The sequence below is a fragment of the Perognathus longimembris genome, chromosome 27, assembly GCF_023159225.1.
Source record: "Perognathus longimembris pacificus isolate PPM17 chromosome 27, ASM2315922v1, whole genome shotgun sequence".
NCBI classification, from domain to species: Eukaryota; Metazoa; Chordata; class Mammalia; order Rodentia; family Heteromyidae; genus Perognathus; species Perognathus longimembris.
This window is the reverse complement of record NC_063187.1, coordinates 5,016,914-5,040,188: the sequence shown is the minus strand read 5'-3', so window position 1 is coordinate 5,040,188 and position 23,275 is coordinate 5,016,914. Positions and strand designations below refer to the sequence as shown.

The window sequence follows — 23,275 nt, the reverse complement described above, 5'->3', positions numbered from 1 at the left end:
ACCAAGGAGTGGGTAAAGGAAATATATGGTGATAGACTACTGGCCATGGAGGAAATGAAATCACGCCACTAGCAGGAAAACGGATGCATCAATAGATCGCCACGGCAAGTGAGAAGGGTCAAATCCAAAAAGCCAAGGTTGCATGTTCTTGCTCATTTGTGAAGGATGGGCCTAAAATGGTGGTGGTGGTAGTGGTAGTGGTGAGGTAGAGGAGGAGGAGGAGGAGGAGGAGGAGGAGGAGGAGGAGGAGGAGGAGGAGGAGGAGGAGGAGGAGGAGGAGGAGGAGGAGGGCAGCAATGGTAACAGAACACAGGTGTAAAGGGGCAACTGTCGGGGGGGGGGGGGGGCCTCACTGGGAACAGAGAAATAGGAGGAAATACTGAGGACTGAAGGACATGGCATACATACAATGAACCCAACCAAATGCTGTTTGAAAAGTGAGGAGGAAGAAGGGGGGAAACCAGGAGGTAGTAAAGAGGTGAATTTGTTCAAAGTATACTGTATGCAAGCACGGCAATATCACAACAAAGCCCTCTCATAATCTACTAATAGATTAACTCAAAAAGTAAAAAGAAAATTATCTCTTTGTATTTTCTAATTTACAGTCTTTTTTTCTCTCTCTCTCCATGAGGCTTCAAGTCTTCAAGGCTAACATTGGAGTGAAATCTCAATTCTCGCTCCTTGGAAGGCAAATGAAGACATATTCCCTTTCATGGCTCTGCAGGTGTTTCTCTCATAATTTGAGTGTGTTGAGTTCAGATGTCAGCTAGTAAAACCTTTTGAGCCTCGTGTATTAAAACAATATGCAAAGCATCTAAATTCGCAGATGTGGCTTGGTCATCTGGTCATGTCCACACGCGCTTCATTCAATTTGGTAAGCCCATAGGCAGTGTCTTCTAGCTGCATCAACGAGCAATTCATCAGTCCACCTCCTGGTTTGTGCTGGACAGATGGGGTGTCTTATCTGCACAGGCAGAATGTCTCCCCCATTTTATATTCCGTGGAATCATTCAGGGCAGAGCACAGCTGACTTCCACAGTGGCTCTGCTCCCTTGAAAACCTGAATCGCTTCCTGTTTTCCACCCTACTAAAGTATTACAAGAGACAATTTTCCAGGAAGATTCCGTGAAAACAGCATCGTAACCAGACGCCGGTGGCTCACACCTGTAATCCCAGCCTACTCATCCTAGGCTATTCAGGGCTGGTTCAAAGCCAACTCATGCAGAAACTTCCATGAGATTATCTCTTGTTAACTAGCAAAAAGCTGGCAGTGAAGCAGCGGCTCAAGTGGTAGGGTGGCAACTTTGAGTCAACGAAGCAAAGGGAACCTGGTACCACATGCCTGTCATCCCAGCTACTCAGGAGGCTGAGACCTGAGGACCACAAGTCAAAGCCAGTCTGCGCAGGAAAGTCTATGAGACTCTTATCTCCAATGAACCACCAGAAAACCAGAAGTGGCGCTGTGGCTCAAGTGGTAGAGCACCAGCCTTGAATGAAAAAGCTCAGGGACAGTGTCCAGCTCTGAGTTCAAGACCCACAACCAGGGGAAAAAGAAAAAAGAAAAAGGCGAGGCCTTGGGAGAGCTTGAAGCCCTGAGTTTAAGCCTCAGTACTGGCGTGTGTGCATACACGTACACACACACACACATCATAAGCCATAAGCCATGTTTTGATATTTTTATGCATTGAAGTTGGATTAAAATGAATTATGCTAATCACATGAGAGAGCACATAGGAATCCATATTTCGAATGGTGATCAAATGTTTCAAGAATGATTCTGTCTTCTGTACCTTACATATGGTGTATCCATGTGTGTATTTTGGGAGGTGGGAAAAGAACACAGAACTCTAGGGAAAAGGGTTGAAAAAAAAAGAGCAGCATGGAGCTCACTAGACACAGATGGGAGGGAAACTATACAACTCATGGGTGGAGATGGTGGGGGGGGGCGGGGAACTGGGAGAAAATGAGGGAACAGAAAACACTGCATGAAAGGAAATGTACTCATTACCTGACTCATGTAAATGTGACCCCTCTGCTCATCCCCTCTATAATAACAATCAAGTAAGTTAATTGCAAAACATGTTTCAAGATCGACACAGTGGTACATTTCTATAATCCCAGCATTCGTGAGGCTGAGGCAGGAGGATAGAGAGAGCGTTTGAGGCCAGCCTGGGCTACGACGTGGTAAGGCACTGTCTCCAAAAGAAGAAAAGTTCTAAGAATTCTTACATTTGAAATGAATAAATATAAACTAAGATCACAGTAATGAGCAACCCTTCTGTGAATTTGTAAATTTTACGGTTCGTATTTTGCGTTTCATGTATATGATTTTGGACAGGCCTGTAGTTCATATTATCGGGTAATTTGGGTACATATTATGAATTATTAAACTTGCCCTTATGAGTGTAATATTATGGCTCTCTCTTAGTCACTATGTTTTCATGCACTCGTTCGCCTGGGTGCCCTACAAGCCTCTCATTTTAGCATCTCCAAATGCTAGTGATAAATGTCAAAAAAAAAAAAAAAAAACCCACCGTTATTCACTATGGCCAGTGAACTGCATCCGTTCCCTCGGGTTGGAGGGGATCAAGAGGCGAACCCCCACGGGGGCCCCACATATCCCAGGCTGGGGATGCGGCTGGTTGCACACTTGGCCCTTGTCACACGCATCAGCAAGGAGGTACTCACGCGGGAACGTCTGGCTTTCTCCACGCAGTGCCATGGTCTTCCCAGGAGGGTCTGTGGGCCGCAGGGCTCGCGGGGCGTCGGGCATGGGACTGATGCCTCCGCCCCCTGCCCCCGCCCCCGTTCCTCAGCACCCCCCATCCCCCGTTCCTCAGCCCCCCATCCCCCGTTCTTCAGACCCCCGCCCCCCCAATCCTCAGCCCTCGGATCCCCGCTCCTCAGCCCCCCGGGCTCCACCCCCTCCTCAGCCCCCCACCCCCCATCCCCGCTCCTCAGCCTCCCTTTCCACACTCCCCCGGACACCCCGGCTCCTCAACCCCCGGACACCTCCCCCCCACCGGGCTCTTCAGCAACCCGGACCACCCAGCTCCTCAGCCCCCGGGCACCCCCCATCCTCAGCCCCCCCGGGCCCCCAGCTCCAAAGCCCCCCGGACCAATCCCCCACTCCTTAGCCCCCCGGAACCCCTCCTGCTCCTCAGCCCCCCCCCCACGGGCTCCCCCATCCTCAGTCACCCCATCCCCGCCCCTCAGCCCCACGTGCCCCCCCCACCCCGCTCTTCAGTGCCCCGGATCCCCGCTCCTCAGCCCCGAGATCCCCGCTCCTCAGCCCCGAGATCCCCGCTCCTCAGCCCCGCTCCTCACACTCAGGACCCCGGATCCCCCGCTCCTCAGCCCCGCTCCTCACACTCAGGACGCCCCGGGATCCCCCGCTCCTCAGCCCCGCTCCTCACACTCAGGACCCCGGAGCCCCCGCTCCTCAGCCCCGCGGCCCCGCTCCTCACACTCAGGACGCCCGGGATCCCCCGCTCCTCAGCCCCGCTCCTCACACTCAGGACGCCCCGGAGCCCCCCGCTCCTCAGCCCCGCTCCTCACACTCAGGACGCCCGGGATCCCCCGCTCCTCAGCCCCGCGGGCCCCGCTCCTCACACTCAGGACCCCGGAGCCCCCGCTCCTCAGCCCCGCTCCTCACACTCAGGACGCCCGGGATCCCCCGCTCCTCAGCCCCGCTCCTCACACTCAGGACGCCCCGGAGCCCCCCGCTCCTCAGCCCCGCTCCTCACACTCAGGACGCCCGGGATCCCCCGCTCCTCAGCCCCGCGGCCCCGCTCCTCACACTCAGGACCCCGGAGCCCCCGCTCCTCAGCCCCGCTCCTCACACTCAGGACGCCCGGGATCCCCCGCTCCTCAGCCCCGCGGCCCCGCTCCTCACACTCAGGACCCCGGAGCCCCCGCTCCTCAGCCCCGCGGCCCCGCTCCTCACACTCAGGACGCCCGGGATCCCCCGCTCCTCAGCCCCGCTCCTCACACTCAGGACGCCCCCGGAGCCCCCTGCTCCTCAGCCCCGCTCCTCACACTCAGGACCCCGGATCCCCCGCTCCTCAGCCCCGCTCCTCACACTCAGGACGCCCCGGATCCCCCGCTCCTCAGCCCCGCTCCTCACACTCAGGACCCCGGAGCGGGGCCGTGGGAGACGCCGCTGCCGCCGCCACCACCCGGGAAAACTCGGGGCCGGAGGCCTCTGCCGAACCGCGGCGCCCGCCCGGGGAGAGCCCTCTCCTCCCTCAGAAGGCGCCACCGGGAGACCGGGAGCCCGAGGACGCCGGAGTGAGCTCCGAGGACGATGCTTGTCACTTGCGGGGAGTGTCGGTGCACTCACCAGCCACGAGGAGCTCTCTCCCTCTCTCTCCTCCCCCCCCTCCCTCCTCCCCCTCCCTCTCTCTCCTCCCCCTACCTCCCTCCTTCCCTCCCTCCCTCTCTCCTCCCCCTCCCTCCCTTCTCCCCCTCCCTCCCTCCTTCCCTCCTTCCCTTCCTCGTTCTGTCCTTCCCTCTCCTCCCTCCTTCTCTCCCTCCCTCCTTCTCTCCCTCCCTTTCTCTTCTCTCCCCTCCATCTTCCCTCCCTCCTCCCTCTCTCTCTCCCTCCCCCGCCCTCCCTCTCCCCCTCTCTCTCTCCCTCTCTCCCTCTCTCTCACCTCTCTCCCTTCCTCTTCCTCTCTCTCCCCCCTCTCTCTCCCTCTCCCTCTCCCTCTCCCTCCTCCCCCCAATACACACCTCTTGTCCACAGTTTCATTTGGTTACCTGATTTGGAGCATCGCATATTCTAACTCATACAGAAGGCAACAAGAGTCGGCCAATTGTGTGTGTCAGACAGCACTGTAAAAATCATAGTCACGCGTCCTTCATATAATGGGAGAAATGTGTACCCCGAGTTACATGGTTTGTGACGTTTGCACGTTGGCATTCCTCTCCATGCCACACTTGTGTGTTAACTTTTTATGGTTATGATGAAGGTGAGGAACAGAAGGATGATAGTGACATGTCAGGTCATGAGTGCATTTTGGGGGGACAATACCCCCCTTTCCCTCACTCTCTCCCATCTTTTCCCTCCGGTCCCCTCCCCCCCCCACACACACAAGTTGTATAGTTCATTTCCACATCACCTCTAAACAGGCATCTAGAATTCCTTTACATGTCTGGGTTTCAGGTTTTTAAAATAACCTCCCCCAACACCCCGAAGTTAACTTGTGCATTACAGGCACCAAATACACAAGAAACAAAGAACAAGTCACCCACAGCCAGAGCAGTCCCGTTGAACATTCTAGATCCTGCCTGCGCCCCCTTATCCTATTCAGGTAACTGAGATCTAATGGAATGCGCCATACTTTCCCAAACGCTTGGGATATTCACCAACTCAAGATCCCAAAGCGACATGAGTGCTTTAAGAAGCAAGAATAGACTACAGGGTGACCCCTGTCCAAAAGGAACAGGGCAGTGGCTGTTGGGACTTATGTGACTTCCCCCATACTTGTTAAAGGCAGGCCAGAACCCCCGCAGCAGCAGTGCCCAGTGCTGGATGAGCAATGTCACTCAACATCCAACCTCTGTCCAGCCTGGCACGGGGGGGGGGGGGTAAGGGGGCAGCAGCTCTCAGGAGGGTCAAAACCCATGCCTGAGCCACCCACAGAATGCTCACTTCTGAGCCTGTGTACCACATATTCTGTGCTTGGTGGATCTAAGGAAAGGAAGCAAGAGTGCCTGTTGCAAGATAGTTGTGTGTGTGTGTGTGTGTGGTCAGGGCTTCACACTCTTGCTCAGTTTTATCACTCAAAACTCGTGCTTTATCATAGAGTCACACTTTCATTTCCAGCTTTTTTCTAATTGGAGGTAAGTCTCTCTCAGGTTTATCTGCCTGGCTGCTTGGGCTGGTTGGAACTTCAATCCTCAGATCTCAGACTCCTGAGTACTATTAAAGTCTTAGCTGGAAAGTATGTTTCCACTGTAAGGCCAAGATATTTTGAAATCTCTCCCATATGCCCAACACTCACAACAGAGACATACTAAGATGATAAATTAAGCTAGCATGTGAAAATCCGCCAGGGAAACTCCTAAGCACAGAAGCTCACACATACTTTCCTCCTAGAGGCAGGGTGGACTTCTGGTTTTGGTTCCTGCTTTAACACAGACTATGAGAAAAGAAGACAAAGAGAAATGCAAACCAGCACCTGGGGTGGGGCTGTGTGCGGTGGGTGCTGGTGTTCTACTAACTTCTTGGCTTCTAGAAAAGAGACAGAAATCTGATCTCAGCTGGGTCACACTTTCCCTGAGTCCCACCGGCTACATCTTCTAACCTGGAGCAACAACATAGCATGTCCACTTGAACAACAGTCCCTGAGGACAGACAGCCTTTCTCTGTCAAATTGAGAATGGTTCCAAGATCATTTCTGGTATAGTTCAACCCTAAAGCAAAATAACAGGTCAGCTGCTCAGTGTGGGGGATTGTCTTCATCTGTTTCAGAACTAATGGCATGTGTAGAAGTATTTAGAAGTAGTTTTCGGTACAACTAATCATAACGTTTTATTCATGGAGAGTTTTATATAATCACTGTGCCACGCGGAAGAACTATAAAATAGGCTAACCCAAGCACAATTTGCACTGCTCAGAAGGTCTGGGCAGGAGTGCAGAGTTTGAGACGCATCATGCATTAGACACTGTCTCAAAACAACAACAAAACCATAATTATCTATGGTGGCCAACCTATTTGCATAACTCTATTGACACCTATATAGTTACTTCAAAAAGAAGCAAAAGTGGATCCTCAACCTGATCTGGCAGAAATTAAAACAAATATATGATTACGATTTTCTTCTCATCCATAAGCTTTTGGCGATATTACTTTGAATGCACTTTTGAGACCTCAGGGTGAAAAGATACATGTTTTTCCAGACCCACCAACCAGCTTTAACTTCTCTCAGTGGAATACTTTGCTGTGCTCTTGATGACAAGACTGAGAGGCCACCAGCGAGACCACGCAGTGACCACGGGTGCTGGGAGAGAGCTTATGTCAGGAAACATAAAGTGAAGGGCCAAATCCAGGCTGGGTCGGGAAAAAAGCAAGATCCAATGTCAAGAACACCTGGATCCGAAAGGGCTGGAAGCCATAGCTCACATGGTGTAGCCATCACTTAACAGGCATTAAATCCTGCCTTCAGTCTCTAGCACACCCAAAATAAGTTAAAATGGATTGTGGTACAACTTCTAAGCCTTGAAAACCCTTACATTCTTGAATTCGAATCTAGTAATATAATAGAATGACTGAAATAAAGCAAGGCTAATCATTCTTAGGAATTTTTAAAGTTTTACTGAATTGAGACTTATTTGAAGTCATACATTGAGGATATTAGATGTCCGACAGTCTTGTTTTACTCTCAGTTTCTCATCTAAAGATTTTGGAACATGTTGCATATCTAAAGATTACTTTTATTTGCATAGAACTATACAAATTTATTTTTCATTAACTATGCCTCTCAGGCACACACACACACACACACACACACACACACACACACACACACACACACCTTGCATATTGTAAGTTTCTCAAGTTGAAGATGGACACAAACCTACAGTGTCGATGACTATAAAGAACTGTTCCCTGTAAGAAATGTGCACTGATATTCCTCTGTGTGTGACTGTCTTCTCAAAGGTTACAATGTGTTTGGCTACTCTTAATCTAGGCACACATTTTTGAATATTTCACACAAAGACAACAGAAGAATATTGGGAAACTACAAACTTACAACAGAAAAACAGGTCATTACAAATTGATTTTTTTTCTCTCCATCGTATGCACAGGGATCCCTGAAATTCAGGACGGTCCTGAGACTTCCAGACCTTTGGCCCTGCACTTCAGCTTTGACAACACCAATAGAATGGCCTGTCTCAGCTTCTTGTTTTCAAGAATCAAGACAAGCGAGTGCCAGGAATGGAAAGTCACTAAATAACCGTGATCAAAACAAACGACCAGATCGCTCCCCAGAAACATAAAACACAAAAATTCTATAACAACAGAGAGTAAGAATATGGCGTACAGGAGCAGAGAGGACATGACGGTTCTCAAGGCTTTGACATGGGCCATGGTGCTGGCGTCTCTGGCTCCGGTAGTGGCATGCTGCATCTTCTTGAGGTGTTTCCACAAAGAGAAGGCCAGCAGAAGAAATGCCATCAAGGATGCCATAAAAGGAAGAAGCAGGAACACAGAATTACTGAGCAAGAGGATGACGGTTATTTGCGTGGAGTTTTCCCGACTGGAATTATAAGTCAGAAACCTACTGATCCAGACATCAATCTTTTTGTCAGCATATACAATATTTAGAACCAAGAAGAACAGAGACACCAGCGGTGTCATCGAAACTACTTTTTCAACCTTCCACTTTAGATGGAGAAAAAGAGAGTTGGAAAAGTTTGCTATCTTGAGGAAATAGAAGATGCTGAGGCTTGTGGCAAACCAGAGGCTGAAGTGATTGGCCACTACCCAGATGGTATTAAGGATTCTCATCACATGTCGCAATATTTCCAAAGTTGGGCACAGGAAAAGTGTTAGCACACTTACGATTGCTACCCAGAGAAGACTGAGTCTGGAAATGGCCAGTGCCATGAGGATTTGGTCCACAGAAGCCATCTTTCTTCTCCTGACCCAGTCCCGGTAGCTCACCAGGGGTATGAGTACATTCACTGAGCCTCCTATTACAAATCCCACAACAAAAATGATTGCAAAGATGCCTGCCAAGATGTTACCCATTGTCTGGAAGAGAAAGCCCCCAGATTATCGCTGCTGAAGAATTCTTACTGCATTCATTCGAAGGCTATTTTTACTTGCTTATTGAAAAACAAAAATCTCACTTGAACAGCTCATGAACAGTGGTAAGTCAGGAAGCATGAAGACTTTCTAGTGAGTAGATTCATAGTTTTCTTGATGGAAATCCTGTGTTTTTCCAGACGGTTCAGCAGAGCTTCATCTCAGTGCTGTCTGTCTTATACTCCGAAGCCTGAAGTCTTTTGTAGTTGCTGATGGAAAAATAACTCTGAAGTCTTATTTGTTAACATGCAAACAAAGACATTTATTTGCATTGTATGGTTTTTGTTTTGCTTTGTCTACATCTTTAGTCTGGCAACATGAATTCCAGGGGAAAAGGCAAAATCATAGCAAATATTATAGCCAGTAATAAGAACTAATACATGGAACTTCCTAACCATTGAAGATTTAGCTAGAATTCAGTAAGGTATGCTAACCAAAGCTTTTCCTCCTTGACCACTACCTAGAAAATGCAAATCCTTTCCAAAAGTAAATGAAATATTCCAAATTAAGATGAACAGGCTCCAGAAACTCCCCAGCTCTCAAACAATTACTATCTAAAGTGACACCTGATTCTGAGAACTTTCTCTTTCCTCCTCCCTCTCCCACAATGCCAGGGTTTGACTCAGAGTTTCATGCTTGATGGGCAGGAACTCAGCCATTTGAGCCATGTTAACATTCTCTACTTCAGTAAAAAAATGAACTTTGCAGATAGGATCTCTATTTTATGTCTTGGCCTGGGCTGTCCTGAACTGGGATACTTATCCTACTTAGGTCCCTTGAGTAGCTGCAATTATAGGCCTATCATCACAACTGGCAAAAGTATTCTAAATTACTCTTCTAATCCAAACAATGGGTTTACTGCATCTGATTTCCAAGTCTGTAAGTTATTCTTCATTCCTTGTCTAAAATTATGGGACATATTCTAGGTTATAAAACCCTTTTATGGACAAATTTATCTGGATAGCTATCGTATTAGATAGAAACAATTATACAGTTTCATTTTGCAATGTCTCATATGTATTATATGCGCACATGTCTCACATATTAAAACCTTTAAAAGATTAATGCTTGACACAAAAAAATTATATGAATACTGTGAATTCTTATATTTAAATGTTTGTCATAACTTACATTGAGCTTACCTTCACACTTGCACAGTTTACCAAACTTGTAGTATGTATGTATAGAGCTTAACCCAAACTGACTTTTATAAAATTCACAGTGACAGACAATGGAAGAATAACTGGAAATCATAAATTTCTATTTTTAAGAGTTTCCTGTGGCCAGGCACCAGTTTGTTTACACCTGCAATCCTAACTACTCAGGAAGCTGAGAGCTGAGAAACACTGTTCAAAGCCAGCCCTGGTCAGAAAGTTCCAGAGGCTCTTATCTCCAATTAACCATGAAAAAAGCTGGAAGGAGAACTGTGAATCAAGTGGTCGAGTGCTAGTCTTGACCAAAAAAAGGCTCTTGGGCAACAACCAGAACCTAAGTTCAAACCCAGGTCTGCCCCCAAAACAGTATGTCTTTTTTTTTCTTTTCTTGTGAACTGACTTTTCTCTAGAAAATGCAAGATGCCTGAAATGGCCTATGGGTCTGAGGGTTCCACAGCTTTATTTATGTACCCCAGCATGGGGTACAAAGCATGGGAAGAAAGGTGCCCCGCAGTTTTCGGGTTGCCAGAATCAGGACGATCGAGTGGCCCGAGGGAAAGGCTGTTGCGATGACTTCCAAAAGCAAAACGATCGCGTTCTCGTGCAAGAACTTGAAGTTCCAGAAATGCAAAAGAAGAGACAGGAAGAAAACGGCATACAGGAGGAGGAAGGCGACCACCATGTACAAGGCTTGGATATGGGCCAGGGTGCTGGCGTCCCTGGGTACACGGCCACGGTGCTGCATTGCTTGATGATGTTTCCACAGAGAGAAGATCAGCAGGAGAAATGTCACCAGGGACACGGTAAAGGGTATAAGTGTGAACACTGTGTTGTTATATAACACAAGTATGGGAAATTGAACAGACTTATTTGAACTAAGGCCATAGGTGGCATTGCTCGGATACTCATCAGTCCAGATATCACCAGCCTGTGTTTTTATAACTATAATGTTTAAAAACAAGAGGGTCAGAGACACCAGCACTGCCCCTGACACCACCTTTCTAACTCTCCACTTTAGATAAAGGAAAACAGAGTTGGAAAAGTTGGCTATCTTGAGAAAATAAAAGATGCCGAGGCTGGTGGCAAGCCAGTTGCTGAAATGGTTAGTCACGGTCCAGGTGGTGCTATTTATTCTTAGCATTGTTGTAGTCACCATCAAAGCCGGGCACAGCGTGGACATCAGGATATTCAGGAGGAGAGAAAACAGCAGAGCAAATCTGGAGATTGCTAAAGCCAGGAGGATTTGATCCACTGGAGAGATCTTCCTACTCTTCCTCCAGTCCATGGAGGTCACCAGCACCATGAATCCATTTCCTAACAATCCTATGAGGAGTTCCACACTTAAAGCAAGCATAAACATGATCTGAAGGACACCACTCATTGTCATTAAGAGAAGATCTTAACGGCCACTACTCTGTTAAAAGATTTTTCTCATGCGGTCTTCTAAACTGCTGCACTTATCTGATTCTTGAAAATTCACAGCATACTCACTGTTAGAAACTCCCATATGCAATATCAGACAAGGAAACATCAAGATTTAATAATCAGTCAGTTGAAAGCCAGGTGTTGGTGGCTCACATCTGTAGCTACTCAGGAGAATCTGCAGATCACAGTTCAAAGCCAGCCTAGGAAGCAAAGTGTGAGACTTTTATCTCCAATTAGCCAGCAAAAAGCTGAAAATGGTAGAACACTAGCTTTGAGCAAAAAAGCTCAAGGACAGAACCCGGGCCCTCACAAATGACTTATAGAAAATACTGTCATAGAGTTGATTTCATCATTTTCTGTTGCAGGAAGCCATTCCACCACAGAATGCTAATATGCCAGTGGTACCCAGTATCTCTTGTATATAGGTTATTGCAAATATTGTTCTGAAATGCTTAACTTCAAAATTACATTTTTTAAAGTAAATAATTGTTTGAAATCTATTTTGTAAAGATATAAAGTACAATAGAATTTCTGGAGTACAGATTAAACTATTTGCACTAACACACGTGATGTGCATGATTTAATAAAATAACTTTACTCTCCCCAAAAAAAGAAAAGAAAAGAAGAAGAACCCGGGCCCTGAGATCAAGTCCCAGGACTGACTGGCACACACACACACACACACACACACACACACACACACACACAGAGTTGATTCATCGTTTTCTTCATAAAAATCCTGCAGTTTCTTAGAAAAGCCAAATGAGCATCACCCAGAAGTGTGCGCCTCATACACAAGAGCTGGAGTCTTTTGTAGCTGACGAGAAGGAAAAGCTGGGCTCTCATTCACTAACATAAAAGACAAAGATATACTTATTAGCATCGTTTTACGTATTGGAGTTAGGCTAGTTGATTTCTGGGTCAGAAACTACAAAATGCTAACTCATAACAGGTAACAGAACATGAACTGGTATGTGGAACTTCATAAGCACTGAGTTTTTAAACCTTCTCTGTAACCTTCTAAATTAGATCTCTGCAGGAAACTATGCACATATATTCCAAAGTGAATTGTTGGCGTTTCTAGTATAACACCACAGAGATCATAAACCCTCAAACACATAGCACTGAGAATACCTATTTTTGCCTTTTACTTCCTTTACTTTTGATAAGGTTGTAAGTATGCATATCCACCTACCATTCCATAAATACACACATATATCCATCTAAATTCCATTCATTTTTTCCACTTCATTCAGGCTTTCCACTTACTCTATATTTATTATGCATCAGGTTCATGTTTATCACTATAGTCGTTGAGATACGTAAAATTTATTTCAGGTATAACAGATGCAGTATTAATTCGTTCTGTAAGTTTGTGACAACTTTTGAATCTTCTTGGGCTATGAGGCCATCACTGGGGGCTCATCCTTTGCCAGCTCTGCTTCTCCCCTGCCTAGGAGGGCTGACTTCTCCATAAACACCCAACCTTTAGATTTCACCCACCTCCCTTCACCTCTCTCCAACCTCTGCTCTATGACCAACACTACAAGCACCAAGACAGATAAAGGATGCTGTAGGACATAAGCAGGGGCCTAACCAGGTAGCCAGAATATTCCAGTAACAGGGGTAAATCACAATCTCAGTCCCACAAAGCAAGGCTGAGGAAAGAGAATGGAGCCCAAATAACCATGAAATGCCTCACAAATGTCCAACATTGGGGGAAAAATATATGGAGAAGATATAAAGCCAAAAAAAATTTTTTTCAGGAAAACTACTAAGAATGGAAGCACAAGCACACCATTCTTATGGCTTTGCTCCTCCCATGAAACAAAGGGGAGGAAAGGAAACAGAGGTGAAATTACATAGAATGGATGCTGGCACTGGAACTCTTCTAGTAGACACAAGGCTTGGGTCCCAAACCAATGTGGCACTTCCCCTGGGGAGCTTCTCTGAGCCTCAAGTACTATCCATAATGCAAGATAATCCATTTCCCACAAGAGGGATGGACTGTCAATTTGATTTCTCCTAGAAGTCATGTTAATGTCTGTTATTCATCTATGGACTCAATCGTTTCCATTCTTTCAGCCAGCACCTCACCCAACATACCACAGACAGAAAGGCCTGTTTCAGCTTCTTGTTTGCCCAAATAAGGACACATGAATGGCCTGAAGGATAGATGCTACTAGCAGCCCTGCAAAGCAAATAGAATGATTCATTAGGTGGCTTATTAAAATACCAGCCTAATGTGGTTACAGAGAAGGTGTACACTGCAAAGAGCAAGAGAAAGGAGGCCATAGTTTGCAAGGCCTTCACATGGACCTTGGTGCTGGAATCTTGAGCTCCTTTGCCATAAAGCTTCATCTTCCTGAGATGTTTGCACAGGGAATAGATTAACAGCAAAACACAGACCAGCGATGTGAAGAAGGGGACGCTGTTTTCAAGAGTAAATACAGTCAGACTGGAAAGCTGTATCATGTCCTTCAGTTGGCTCTTCCATGTCATGTTTCCTTCATCATATCTATCCACCAACGTATTTCCCACATATTCCATTGTAAAATTAAGTGACAAAAATAACAACATCCCCAACAATAACACAAAAATAATACTCTCAACTCTCCTCTTCAGTTGAAGAAATAGAAGACTGGAGAAATTAGCTATCTTGAGCAAATAAAATATGCTTAGTATTGTCGCAAGCCAAATACTAAGATGGTTACTTACCACCCAGGCAACATGGTGAGCAAGTGTTACTTGTTTCCTAGATATTCTTGTATTGAACAGAGTCAAATAACTCCCCATTACTATTACCCAAAGCAAGCCAGTCCTGGAGATAGCTAGACCAGTGAGAATTCCATCAGCGGAGGAGATCTTTTTTCTCTTGGTCCAGTCAATGCAGTTCACTAAAGCTATGAAGACATTGGCTAAGATTCCAATGACAAATGCTGCTATTACTAAGAAGAAAGCAAGGCATTCTAGGAAATTCATATCTGAAAAGAAAACATAAGGCAGGTCCACTATGACTGGATCACTAGTCTTGATTCTTTTAAATTACTGGCCTTAAGCTCTCTGTCTTTGACTTACAGATCTGTTGAGATTCTTGTTTTTTCTCAGTTCCGTGACAAATATCAGGCAGCAGAACACCACAGTGTTTTACTGGATGAATTAAATCCTTTACTTATGAAAAAGCATGCTCAAATGAACTTCCCATGACTGCTCAGGTTAACTCCCAAGTAACAAACCTGTGTCCCTGAACAAGGCTAGGACAGCTCACAGTTGACACTGGAGTGGAAGTTGTGTTCTCATTTGCTAGCATGCAAAAACAAGATATATTGTTTCCTTGTTTGCAACTTTGTCCTTGCTTAAACTTTCCTTGATTTGTGTTCGACTTTGGTCGTTTGCTAGTAAAATTTTAGAAAGCAATACATAGAGCTGTGAGTAGTCTACAATATCACCACTATGAGTTCATTTTTTTTGTATGATTTATGTGGAACGAATCCCACATTCTCCTATCAAAAACCCAGGTTTTCCTTGAGAATCCTGGGCAGACCAATAACGAATGCCCTGTGTAAGTCTGTTGTTTCCACATTCACGTGTGTACAGGGAAGCACACATATGTGTGCACCCACAGCCCATGGATAGAATAATGTTTTATAATCTCCAAGATGAAAAATGTGTTTCAAGGAGGCCATGATGTTTTAAAAGTCATTTATTTGTCTCCTTTTTTTAAAGGGAAAAAACAGACACAGGTGTTATACGTGATCACACCTGAAAGCAGGCAGATTTACAGAAGCAGAGCTAGCAGTTATTAGTTACAGAAAGCAATGAGGATTTCTGTCACAGCAAAGTCTACATTCCAAACTCTCCCTTTGTTCAATTTCTGAAACTGACCAGAACACATTCCAAGCCTTATCCTCATATCCCAGGTTTCTGAGCCTACAGGGCCTACTGGTCCACATTCTAGGTTTCTGGGCTCTTCATGAGTTTCACTGCTAATTACCAAATTCCAAAATATCTGATGTTTTGTTGTATAGTTTTAATTCAGAAATATCGAATACATTGTGGCCAGGAATTCTTCCTAGCAAACAGTTCTGCTAGGGCTGGGAATATGGCCTAGTGGTAAAGTGCTCACCCAGGAAGCCCTGGGTTCCATTCCTCAGCACCACATATATAGAAAAAGATGGAAGTGGCACTGTGGCTCAAGTGGCAGAGTGCTAGCCTTGAGAAAAAAGAAGCCAGGGACAGTGCTCAAGACATGAGTCCAAACCCCAAGATCAGCCAAAAAAAAAAAGTTTCTGCTAGTCAAAGGCAGCAACATTCTATGATTTCCATTGAAAGATTAAAACCCATTTTGTTTACATGCAAATATGAGAAAGAGCAATTTGCACAAATTTACAATTTTCCTTTTTTTCCTAAGGCTTGGATCATTTGGGTTTTAAAGCTCTCTTTCCTAAATCTCCACTTCAAAAAAAAAAAAAAAGTTGAAAACTTGCTAGTATGGGATATAAAGGACTTGATTGCAGATTTTTCTCATTTGAGTAAAACACAAAGAAATCTACAAAAAGTAATGTCTTCTTTATAGTCATAGCTCAATTGAATCCATAAAAAAAATCAAAGCTGAGATTTGATGTGAAACAAATGAAATTTTGAATGGAAAGAAGCAGTTTAAGAGGAAACAGAGACGTGTTAACACAATTGATATTTGCTATTGCTAATTTCTTGTTCTGATATGCTTGCTAAAGGAATGTTATGACCCTCATTTAAATGCAGATTCATGCAGAAAACATAAACCATCTAAAAAATCCCTTGTTCTTCCTTCACTCCATATTCCTGTCCTCCAGGTCACAGTTAATATTCCTGATGACTTCCATTATGGTCTTAAGGTGAGACCAAAGGCTCATGCTGGTTTTTCTTTGCCCTTTTCTTCTATGTATCAAGTACTTAACTTGACTACATGATCAGTAGGTTTCAAGTAATTCACACAATTTGGACTAATGTAATTAAAGGAAAGAGATTTTTGTGGGTTAGCAAAAGCAAAACACACTGGAAAATAGATCTCCAAGTTTTAGATTATTTGAAGTTGTAAATGCTAGGTTTATTATTTCAGCAACCCTGAAAGACAACAGTCATTATTCTTTTCCTTTTCGGAAAAGACGCTGTTTATATATTTGGAATTGAATCAGACTTCACCTCCCATTCATGCTCTCAGAATCCTCATAACTGATCGCTCAGCCTTAGCCTTAGCATCTTGAATTATCAGTTGCTGAATTAACAGGCACCATAATTAGTAAGGTCATAGACTAGAATTACTGTGAAATAAAAGTTTGCAGATTCACTTTCACACAGTAAGACAAGTAGATATATCAGTCACATGACTGTCAGTTCATAATATAGAAATAATATCCCCAGACATGTAAAATACATGTAAAAATGATTTAACAAGTAATATGCATGTTAAATTAACTGCAGTGAAGGAATGGGTGCTACTTGTGAACTTAATTGTTTAGATAATGTGTGTGGATAATCTACAATACAGAAGTTATTGATGGAGAACAAAGCACTGCCACTATTTACAGTAAAGACTAGTTCTGCCTTGCTATGAGGAGGCTCTCCTCACAATGAAAAGTTCAAAATAAGATTCAATGAAACTTACCCCTTTACCTTGTGGTTTAGATGAAAATATCCACTGATCATTGTTAAAGGTTTGGCTCTGGATAGTGTTAGGTGGGACTCGGTAAGAGGTGACTGTCACTCTCACTCTTCGCTTGCAGTTTCCTGTACATTCTGGCCACCAAGCTGCTCATCCTCCAGCCAATGCAACCAGCTGACCATGATCTGAAACCTCTAAAACCTCCTTTCTGCTGACTCAGGTATTTTCTGACTTGGGTATTTTGTCCCAGTGATGAAAAAGGAAAATACTTCACCCCAGGCCTATTATTTTCATTCATTACATCTTTTCACACCAAACAAGTTGTTTCACAATGTGAGCATTCATGTCCATTTTACATATATTCCTTTTCCATTAACTCATACTGCCGGGGTTTCTCATTTTTTCAACCCTTTTTCTTCTGGAAAATAGCCTTTGCATTCCTGTTTATGAAACAGCTGCCCTTATTTTGATGTGAAGACCTCTTTCTGTTTGGCCCGTTGATTCTAAAGCCTTCACCTTAGAATCAAGAGCTTATTTACACAATACCTTTCTTTTCAAAGGAGTTTATATACACTGAGTTTTCCACTGATACATGAACCTTTTGTTTAAGCAATACACCTTTAAAAACCTGCTAGGGGTCACAATGCTTTGAAATACGGGCATGCAGGGCAGGGTGAAATGTGTGATATTTTAATCATGGTTTTTCGGATTCTGTGTAATCTGAAGTTTACAGTCAGAAATCACACATCTGCATCACCCACGGATGTTGGAGTTACGTATGATGAAGTGTACTTTCTACTTAAAATGAGAGGTTACTGGAGGTACTGGAACGGGCATCAGTTAAGTCGATCAGGGGAGCACCAAGACTACGGGAGACAGGTGATGTTAATTAAGGTCATGAGGCTATTAAGGGAAAGTATTCACGGGCCTCGGGCTGTAGCCAAGGTTCCCATGCAGAAATGATGGGAGATACCATACCTAATTTGAAGGAGTTTACAAGAGTGGGGGAAAAGTGTGTGTGTGTGTGTGTGTGTGTGGTTTTGGTTTGCTTAAATAAGTGTAATTCCAGCCACTTGCCATCTAAACAGTCCAGAGAGCTACCAAAAAAAAAAAAAAGTGGAAAAAAAAAGTGGCTGGGCCTGTGTTGGGCTTTGGTGAGGAGATGGCCGGGCCCTGGTACCTGAATTGAAGCTCTAAGCGCCTCGGGTCCTACAACCGGTGCGGGCAGTGTAACGTGCCCAGGGCCGAAGCCAAGCGGGGCGGGGCGGGGCGGGGCGGAGAGGCGGCGCTTGGCTGGAGCCACGCCGCCCCGGCAGGGCGGGACAGGGAGGGGAGGAGGGCCGGGAGGCGGGGACTGGCAGGGGCTGGGCCGGAAGGGCCCGGCGTCCGGTTAGCCAGGCCCAGGTCTCGCCGCCCCCGGGTCCGCAGAAGCTGTGGCGACGCCCGGGCCCAGGCGTCGGGAGGGAACCCAGGCCCGAGTCCGCGGAGGCGCAGGCGCCGGGCGGACGGGGGCCCAGGCCGTGGTCGTCGTCCTCCGCTGCCTGCGGCGGCCGCTGCCCCCAGCCATGGCGCCCTCGCCGTCTTCACCGGGCCCGGCCCCGGTCCCGGTCCCCGCGGCCCTGCGACCCGCGCCCCCGGCGGCCGCCCCCACGTCGTACGGCGTCTTCTGCAAAGGGCTCTCCCGTACCCTGCTCGCCTTCTTCGAGCTGGCCTGGCAGCTGCGCGCGAGCTTCCCTTACGTCTACGTGGCGGGCTCCGTGGTGCTCAACGTCCGCCTGCAGGTACACATCTAGACCTTGCCTGGGGCCGGCGTCATGGCCGCCGCGCCCGCCGGCCCAGAGGTGACGGGATCCCGAAATCTCGCGAGAGGGCGCGGGAGCCTGTCGCGCTTGCGCACTTGGGTCCCCGGCGGTTCTTCCTGACGGGCGGTGGAGATGGAAGACGTGGTTCCTTGCGGAGAACTTCCGTTCGGACCCGCGCCCCGCACACAGGCGGATGGATGGATGGATGGACGGACAGACGGACGTGGGGGGGGCAAGGTAGGAGGCCCGGATGCCGCGTGAAAACAGCAGCAGGGGCGGCATCCCCCCCCAAAGAAGTTGGATGGACCGCACAGCTAGGGGCTGATTAAAAGTTAAGACGCTTGCGGGCCTCGGGGTCTCGGGAGGGACCCGGATGGAGGGGGGGGGTGGGGCCGGAGGGTCTACGTGAATTTCCCGCCAAAACCTGGCAGCGCTGGGAAGGACCCACTGGGACTTGGCCGCGGGACCCCGGAGCTGGGGAAGGCAGTACCGACCGAGCGACGCCTCCGGGCGAAATTGCAGCCAATGCCCCCAGCGTGCGGCCGGCCTCAGCGGGAAAAATGCCTGAAGATGGAGCCGTCTCGGGAAGGACCGTTGGTACCGAAAGGATGTAGTAGGGAGATGTAGCACGTAGATATCTAGGTAGATGCATGTGTATATACATAGATGTCTCATGTGTATGTGTATGCGCAGAGATTACGTTTTCCAGAGAGTCTGGGGACTTCCCCTCTTCCCCCCCCCCCCCCACAAAGTTACGAAAACTCACTGAGGTCATTGTCAACCTGTTAAAAAATAAAAAGAAAAGGTCAAACATGACGCTGCATAATCACGTGTGAATGGATGTATAACGTAATGCATGAATACGGGATAGTAATTTAATAAACGGTGAGGAGCATTGAAGAAGATAGAGGAGGGGAGAAATGTGCATATAACGGTTTTTTTTATTTTTAAAAAAATGGCAATGAAGAGCTATAATGTACAGAGCCCCGGGTATAGTTCAGTTGTACCAATGGTTTTTTGTTTTGTTTTGCCAGTCCTGGGGCTTGAACTCAGGGCCTATGCACTGTCCCTGGCTTCTTTCTTTTTACTCAAGGCTAGCACACCTCTTGAGCCACAGCTCCACTTGCAGCCTTTTCTGTTTATGTGGTGTGGAGGAATCGAGCCCAGGGCTTCATGCATGCTGGGCAAGCACTCTACCACTAAGCCACATTCCCAGCCCAACAAATGACCCCTTTTTTTTTTTCCATGCATTTTTCCCAGATTCACCTAGCCAGATTGGAACTCACTTCTTTTGATCAATCTGATAGCAGTGTACAATCCACATCTTTCACTAAGATGATTTCAGTAATTATGCATTACTTGCCTGCTTTTTGTTTTGTGTAAAAAAGGTTTCCTGGTCACTCAAGAGTTCAGGAGCCAAAACATTTTAGTCTAAAATATCAGAAACATAGTTAAATGGACTAGTAATACCCAGAGAGACCTAGAGTGTTGATACTAAGATTATAGGCATGGCAAGTTACCCTCAGTTCTTCACAGTTGTCCTCAAAGCTTGATGTGGATTTTTCTTCTCACATAGTGCAATTTGATTAAGTTTCCTAGGAAGAAACATTGTGCCCAGACTAAACCATTTATTACGCTAATTCACAAGGACTGTCTTCCAAGCAAATAATCTGGAGGCCAGGGATTTGTTTGTCCTGCTCCAACCCAAAGCCAACAGCATTGGCTGAAGCAAAATAGACAGTGGATGTTGTTGAATAGAAGGAAATGAATGTCCGCTTTTTGGCTATTACAAACATAGCAATTACTTGATGTTTTTCTGTTCTATAGCTATAGGCCGCAGTTTTCCGTGGGAGGTAAGATACTCTTGTGCAAATGCAGACCTCACCCATCACCTTTTTTGCATTTTCTTTGTCTAACAAATACCCAATTTTTATCTTTAGCTGTAAAAGACATTAGAGTAGAAATGTGCCAGGCACTGGTGGCTCATGCCTGTAATCCTAGCTGCTCAGGAGGCTGAGATCTGAGGGTTAAGAACCACTAGAAGAGTGGAAGTGAAGCTGTGGTTTAAGTGGTAGAGTGCTAAGCCTTGAGCAAAAACAAAACCTCAGGGGCAGCTCCCAAGACCCAAGTTTAACCCCTATGACAGACGAAAAGAAAGATGTAGAAATGTACAGATTGTTCATTTTAAATGTCAACCCAAATGTTTCTTCAAGTAGGTGATAAAATGTTGGCATGAACATGGTACAGCATATGAAGTAGAGACCCTGAGGAATGCTCTGCACCCTGTCACTGAGCAGGGCTGTTTATAAATCAAGTGCGAGGAGAATCACACCTAAGACATTACTGGCATCAATATATAAAATACCTACGATAGCTATACATCTAAAGTCTGAACCTCAAAAAAAAAGTTAGTCTGGATTTTATTCCCTGTGTTAGGATAAAGCATGTTTGTGCTCATGCATGCCAGTGTCTCACACCTATAATCCTGCTTTCTCAGGAGGCTGAGAATCCAGGTTCAAAGCCAGCCTGAGTCCTCTCCAGTTGCCCAGCAAAAAGCTGGAAGTAGAACGCTAAATCCTCTCTTCATCTGGGGTTAGGAAGAGAGCCAGGAACCTGAGCTATTTCACAAAAGTGGCTAAAATGTTGTTTTCCACTAAATCTTTATTTCAACACCATTAAAATGTTTTCCTTTTCCACTATGTCTCAACTGAGTAAGCACATGCTATTGCTCAGTGCAAACAGCAGTAAATCACAAGTGTGATTTCATCAGAGCATGTTGTCAGTCTCCAAATCCAGGATCTGGGGAGCTGGAATCGGGAACAAACTCACAAAATATGAAACTAGAAAGCTGTCAATGTAAGCTTGCATTTGTGTCTTCAGAAGTCTGGTTAAACTGAGGGCATCAGAGGGGAATCAGAAGGAATGGTTGAAATGCCTTGTTTTGACCCGGAGTAAAAGTCAGTGGATCAGGAGCTCCACCTGTTGGCAAGAGTTTTAAAGTACAGGGGTAGATGTTAGGGAAAATAAATAATTGAATCTATAAAACAAAGTAATTGATGATAAGCTGCTTAAATTGAAATTCTGTTTTCCTTTAATATAACAGAAAGACCTCCCCAACTCAGTTTTCCCAGTGTTCAGCAGAGTTATTTGTAAAGTTGCAAGAACAGCACAAATTATGAGCATATGGAACATCAACCAAAAATAATTTTAGAAAAAATATAGGAGTAAATTTCATGAGTTATGATAATAATTCACTGGTTTAAATATATAGTGGGCTGCTTACTTATATCTTCAAACTGAACAGTGGTTAAAAAAAACATCATTTATTCAGGAACTTGTTGATCCAATATTTACTCTTAAATATTTACAGGTCAGATCAGGCTGCTCTTGGGGCCTTTCCAGAGCATAAAATCAGTAACTAAAGAAGAAGTTAAAAGCAAACATTTTAAAGTTTGAATGAAACAAAGCAGAATAACAGGACAGACCGATTCTAAAGATATGACCAAAAGTATTAAGAACCTAAACAAAACCTACATTTCTGACAGAAATTAACTCAAGATGAAACATAACCATGTAAAATTTTCAAAATATCTAAAAGAAAATACAAAAAACATCTAGGAGAGGGGATAACAAGTTTGACAAGAAATGTACTTACTACCTCACATATATAACCCCTCTGTACATCACCTTGGCAATAAAATTAAATATGTAAAAATCTAGGAAAGCTTGGTGATGGTGTTTTATACACAATACCAAAGATATTCTTTTTTTTTAAATCTGGTAAATTGGACCTTATTAAGATTAACTTCTGCTATGTAAAAAAAAATCAACATAAGCCACAACTAAGGGAAAATATTTGCAGAACACATGTCTGACTAAAAGCCATTATCCAAAATAGGCAAACAATGCTTACATTAAACAAGAAAATACCATAGAACCGAGAAAAAAACAACAGGGTGCTGGTGGCTTACTCCTGTAACCCTAGCTACTCAAGAGACTGAGATCTGAGATTTGCTATTCAAAGCCAGCCACGGTAGGAAAGTGCAAGATTTAGCTCCAACAGCCACCAAAAAGTCAGGAGTGGAGTTGTGGACCAAGTGTTAAGAGTACAAGCCTTGTGCAGAAATGCTCAGGAATAGCACCAGGCCTTTAGTTTAAACCCCTGGACCAGCACACACAAAAAAGAAAAACCTGGGGCTGGGAATATGGCCTAGTGGCAAGAGTGCTTGCCTCCTACACATGAAGCTCTAGGTTCAATTCCCCAGCACCACATATATGGAAAACGGCCAGAAGGGGCGCTGTGGCTCAGGTGGCAGAGTGCTAGCCTTGAATGGGAAGAAGCCAGGGACGGTGCTCAGGCCCTGAGTCCAAGGCCCAGGACTGGCCAAAAAAAAAAGAAAAACCTGAACAAAAGACCTTACCAGACTCCAT

General features: G+C 45.5%; 4 protein-coding genes across 4 annotated transcripts; 1 reads left to right on the top strand and 3 right to left on the bottom strand.

Moving 5' to 3' along the window:
* Positions 1-7,829: 7,829 nt before the first annotated feature.
* LOC125342745 (taste receptor type 2 member 125-like) lies at positions 7,830-8,762 on the bottom strand. The gene has a single exon (XM_048335057.1). It carries the CDS (start codon positions 8,760-8,762, stop codon positions 7,830-7,832), a length of 933 nt encoding a protein of 310 aa, XP_048191014.1.
* Positions 8,763-10,436: 1,674 nt separating this feature from the next.
* On the bottom strand, positions 10,437-11,354 carry LOC125342744 (taste receptor type 2 member 140-like). Its single transcript, XM_048335056.1, has one exon. The coding sequence runs from the start codon at positions 11,352-11,354 to the stop codon at positions 10,437-10,439; it is 918 nt and encodes a 305-aa protein (XP_048191013.1).
* A 2,099-nt stretch (positions 11,355-13,453) lies between these two features.
* LOC125342743 (taste receptor type 2 member 19-like) lies at positions 13,454-14,380 on the bottom strand. The gene has a single exon (XM_048335055.1). The coding sequence runs from the start codon at positions 14,378-14,380 to the stop codon at positions 13,454-13,456; it is 927 nt and encodes a 308-aa protein (XP_048191012.1).
* A 4,025-nt stretch (positions 14,381-18,405) lies between these two features.
* Smim10l1 (small integral membrane protein 10 like 1) lies at positions 18,406-19,660 on the top strand. The gene has a single exon (XM_048335244.1). The coding sequence runs from the start codon at positions 18,608-18,610 to the stop codon at positions 18,833-18,835; it is 228 nt and encodes a 75-aa protein (XP_048191201.1). The 5' UTR covers positions 18,406-18,607; the 3' UTR covers positions 18,836-19,660.
* The last annotated feature ends 3,615 nt before the right edge of the window (positions 19,661-23,275 follow it).

Coding starts and splice junctions, on each gene's coding strand:
- LOC125342745 (XM_048335057.1), bottom strand. CDS start 8,762: ATGGGTAACATCTTGGCAGGCATCTTTGCAATCATTTTTGTTGTGGGA.
- LOC125342744 (XM_048335056.1), bottom strand. CDS start 11,354: ATGAGTGGTGTCCTTCAGATCATGTTTATGCTTGCTTTAAGTGTGGAA.
- LOC125342743 (XM_048335055.1), bottom strand. CDS start 14,380: ATGAATTTCCTAGAATGCCTTGCTTTCTTCTTAGTAATAGCAGCATTT.
- Smim10l1 (XM_048335244.1), top strand. CDS start 18,608: ATGGCGCCCTCGCCGTCTTCACCGGGCCCGGCCCCGGTCCCGGTCCCC.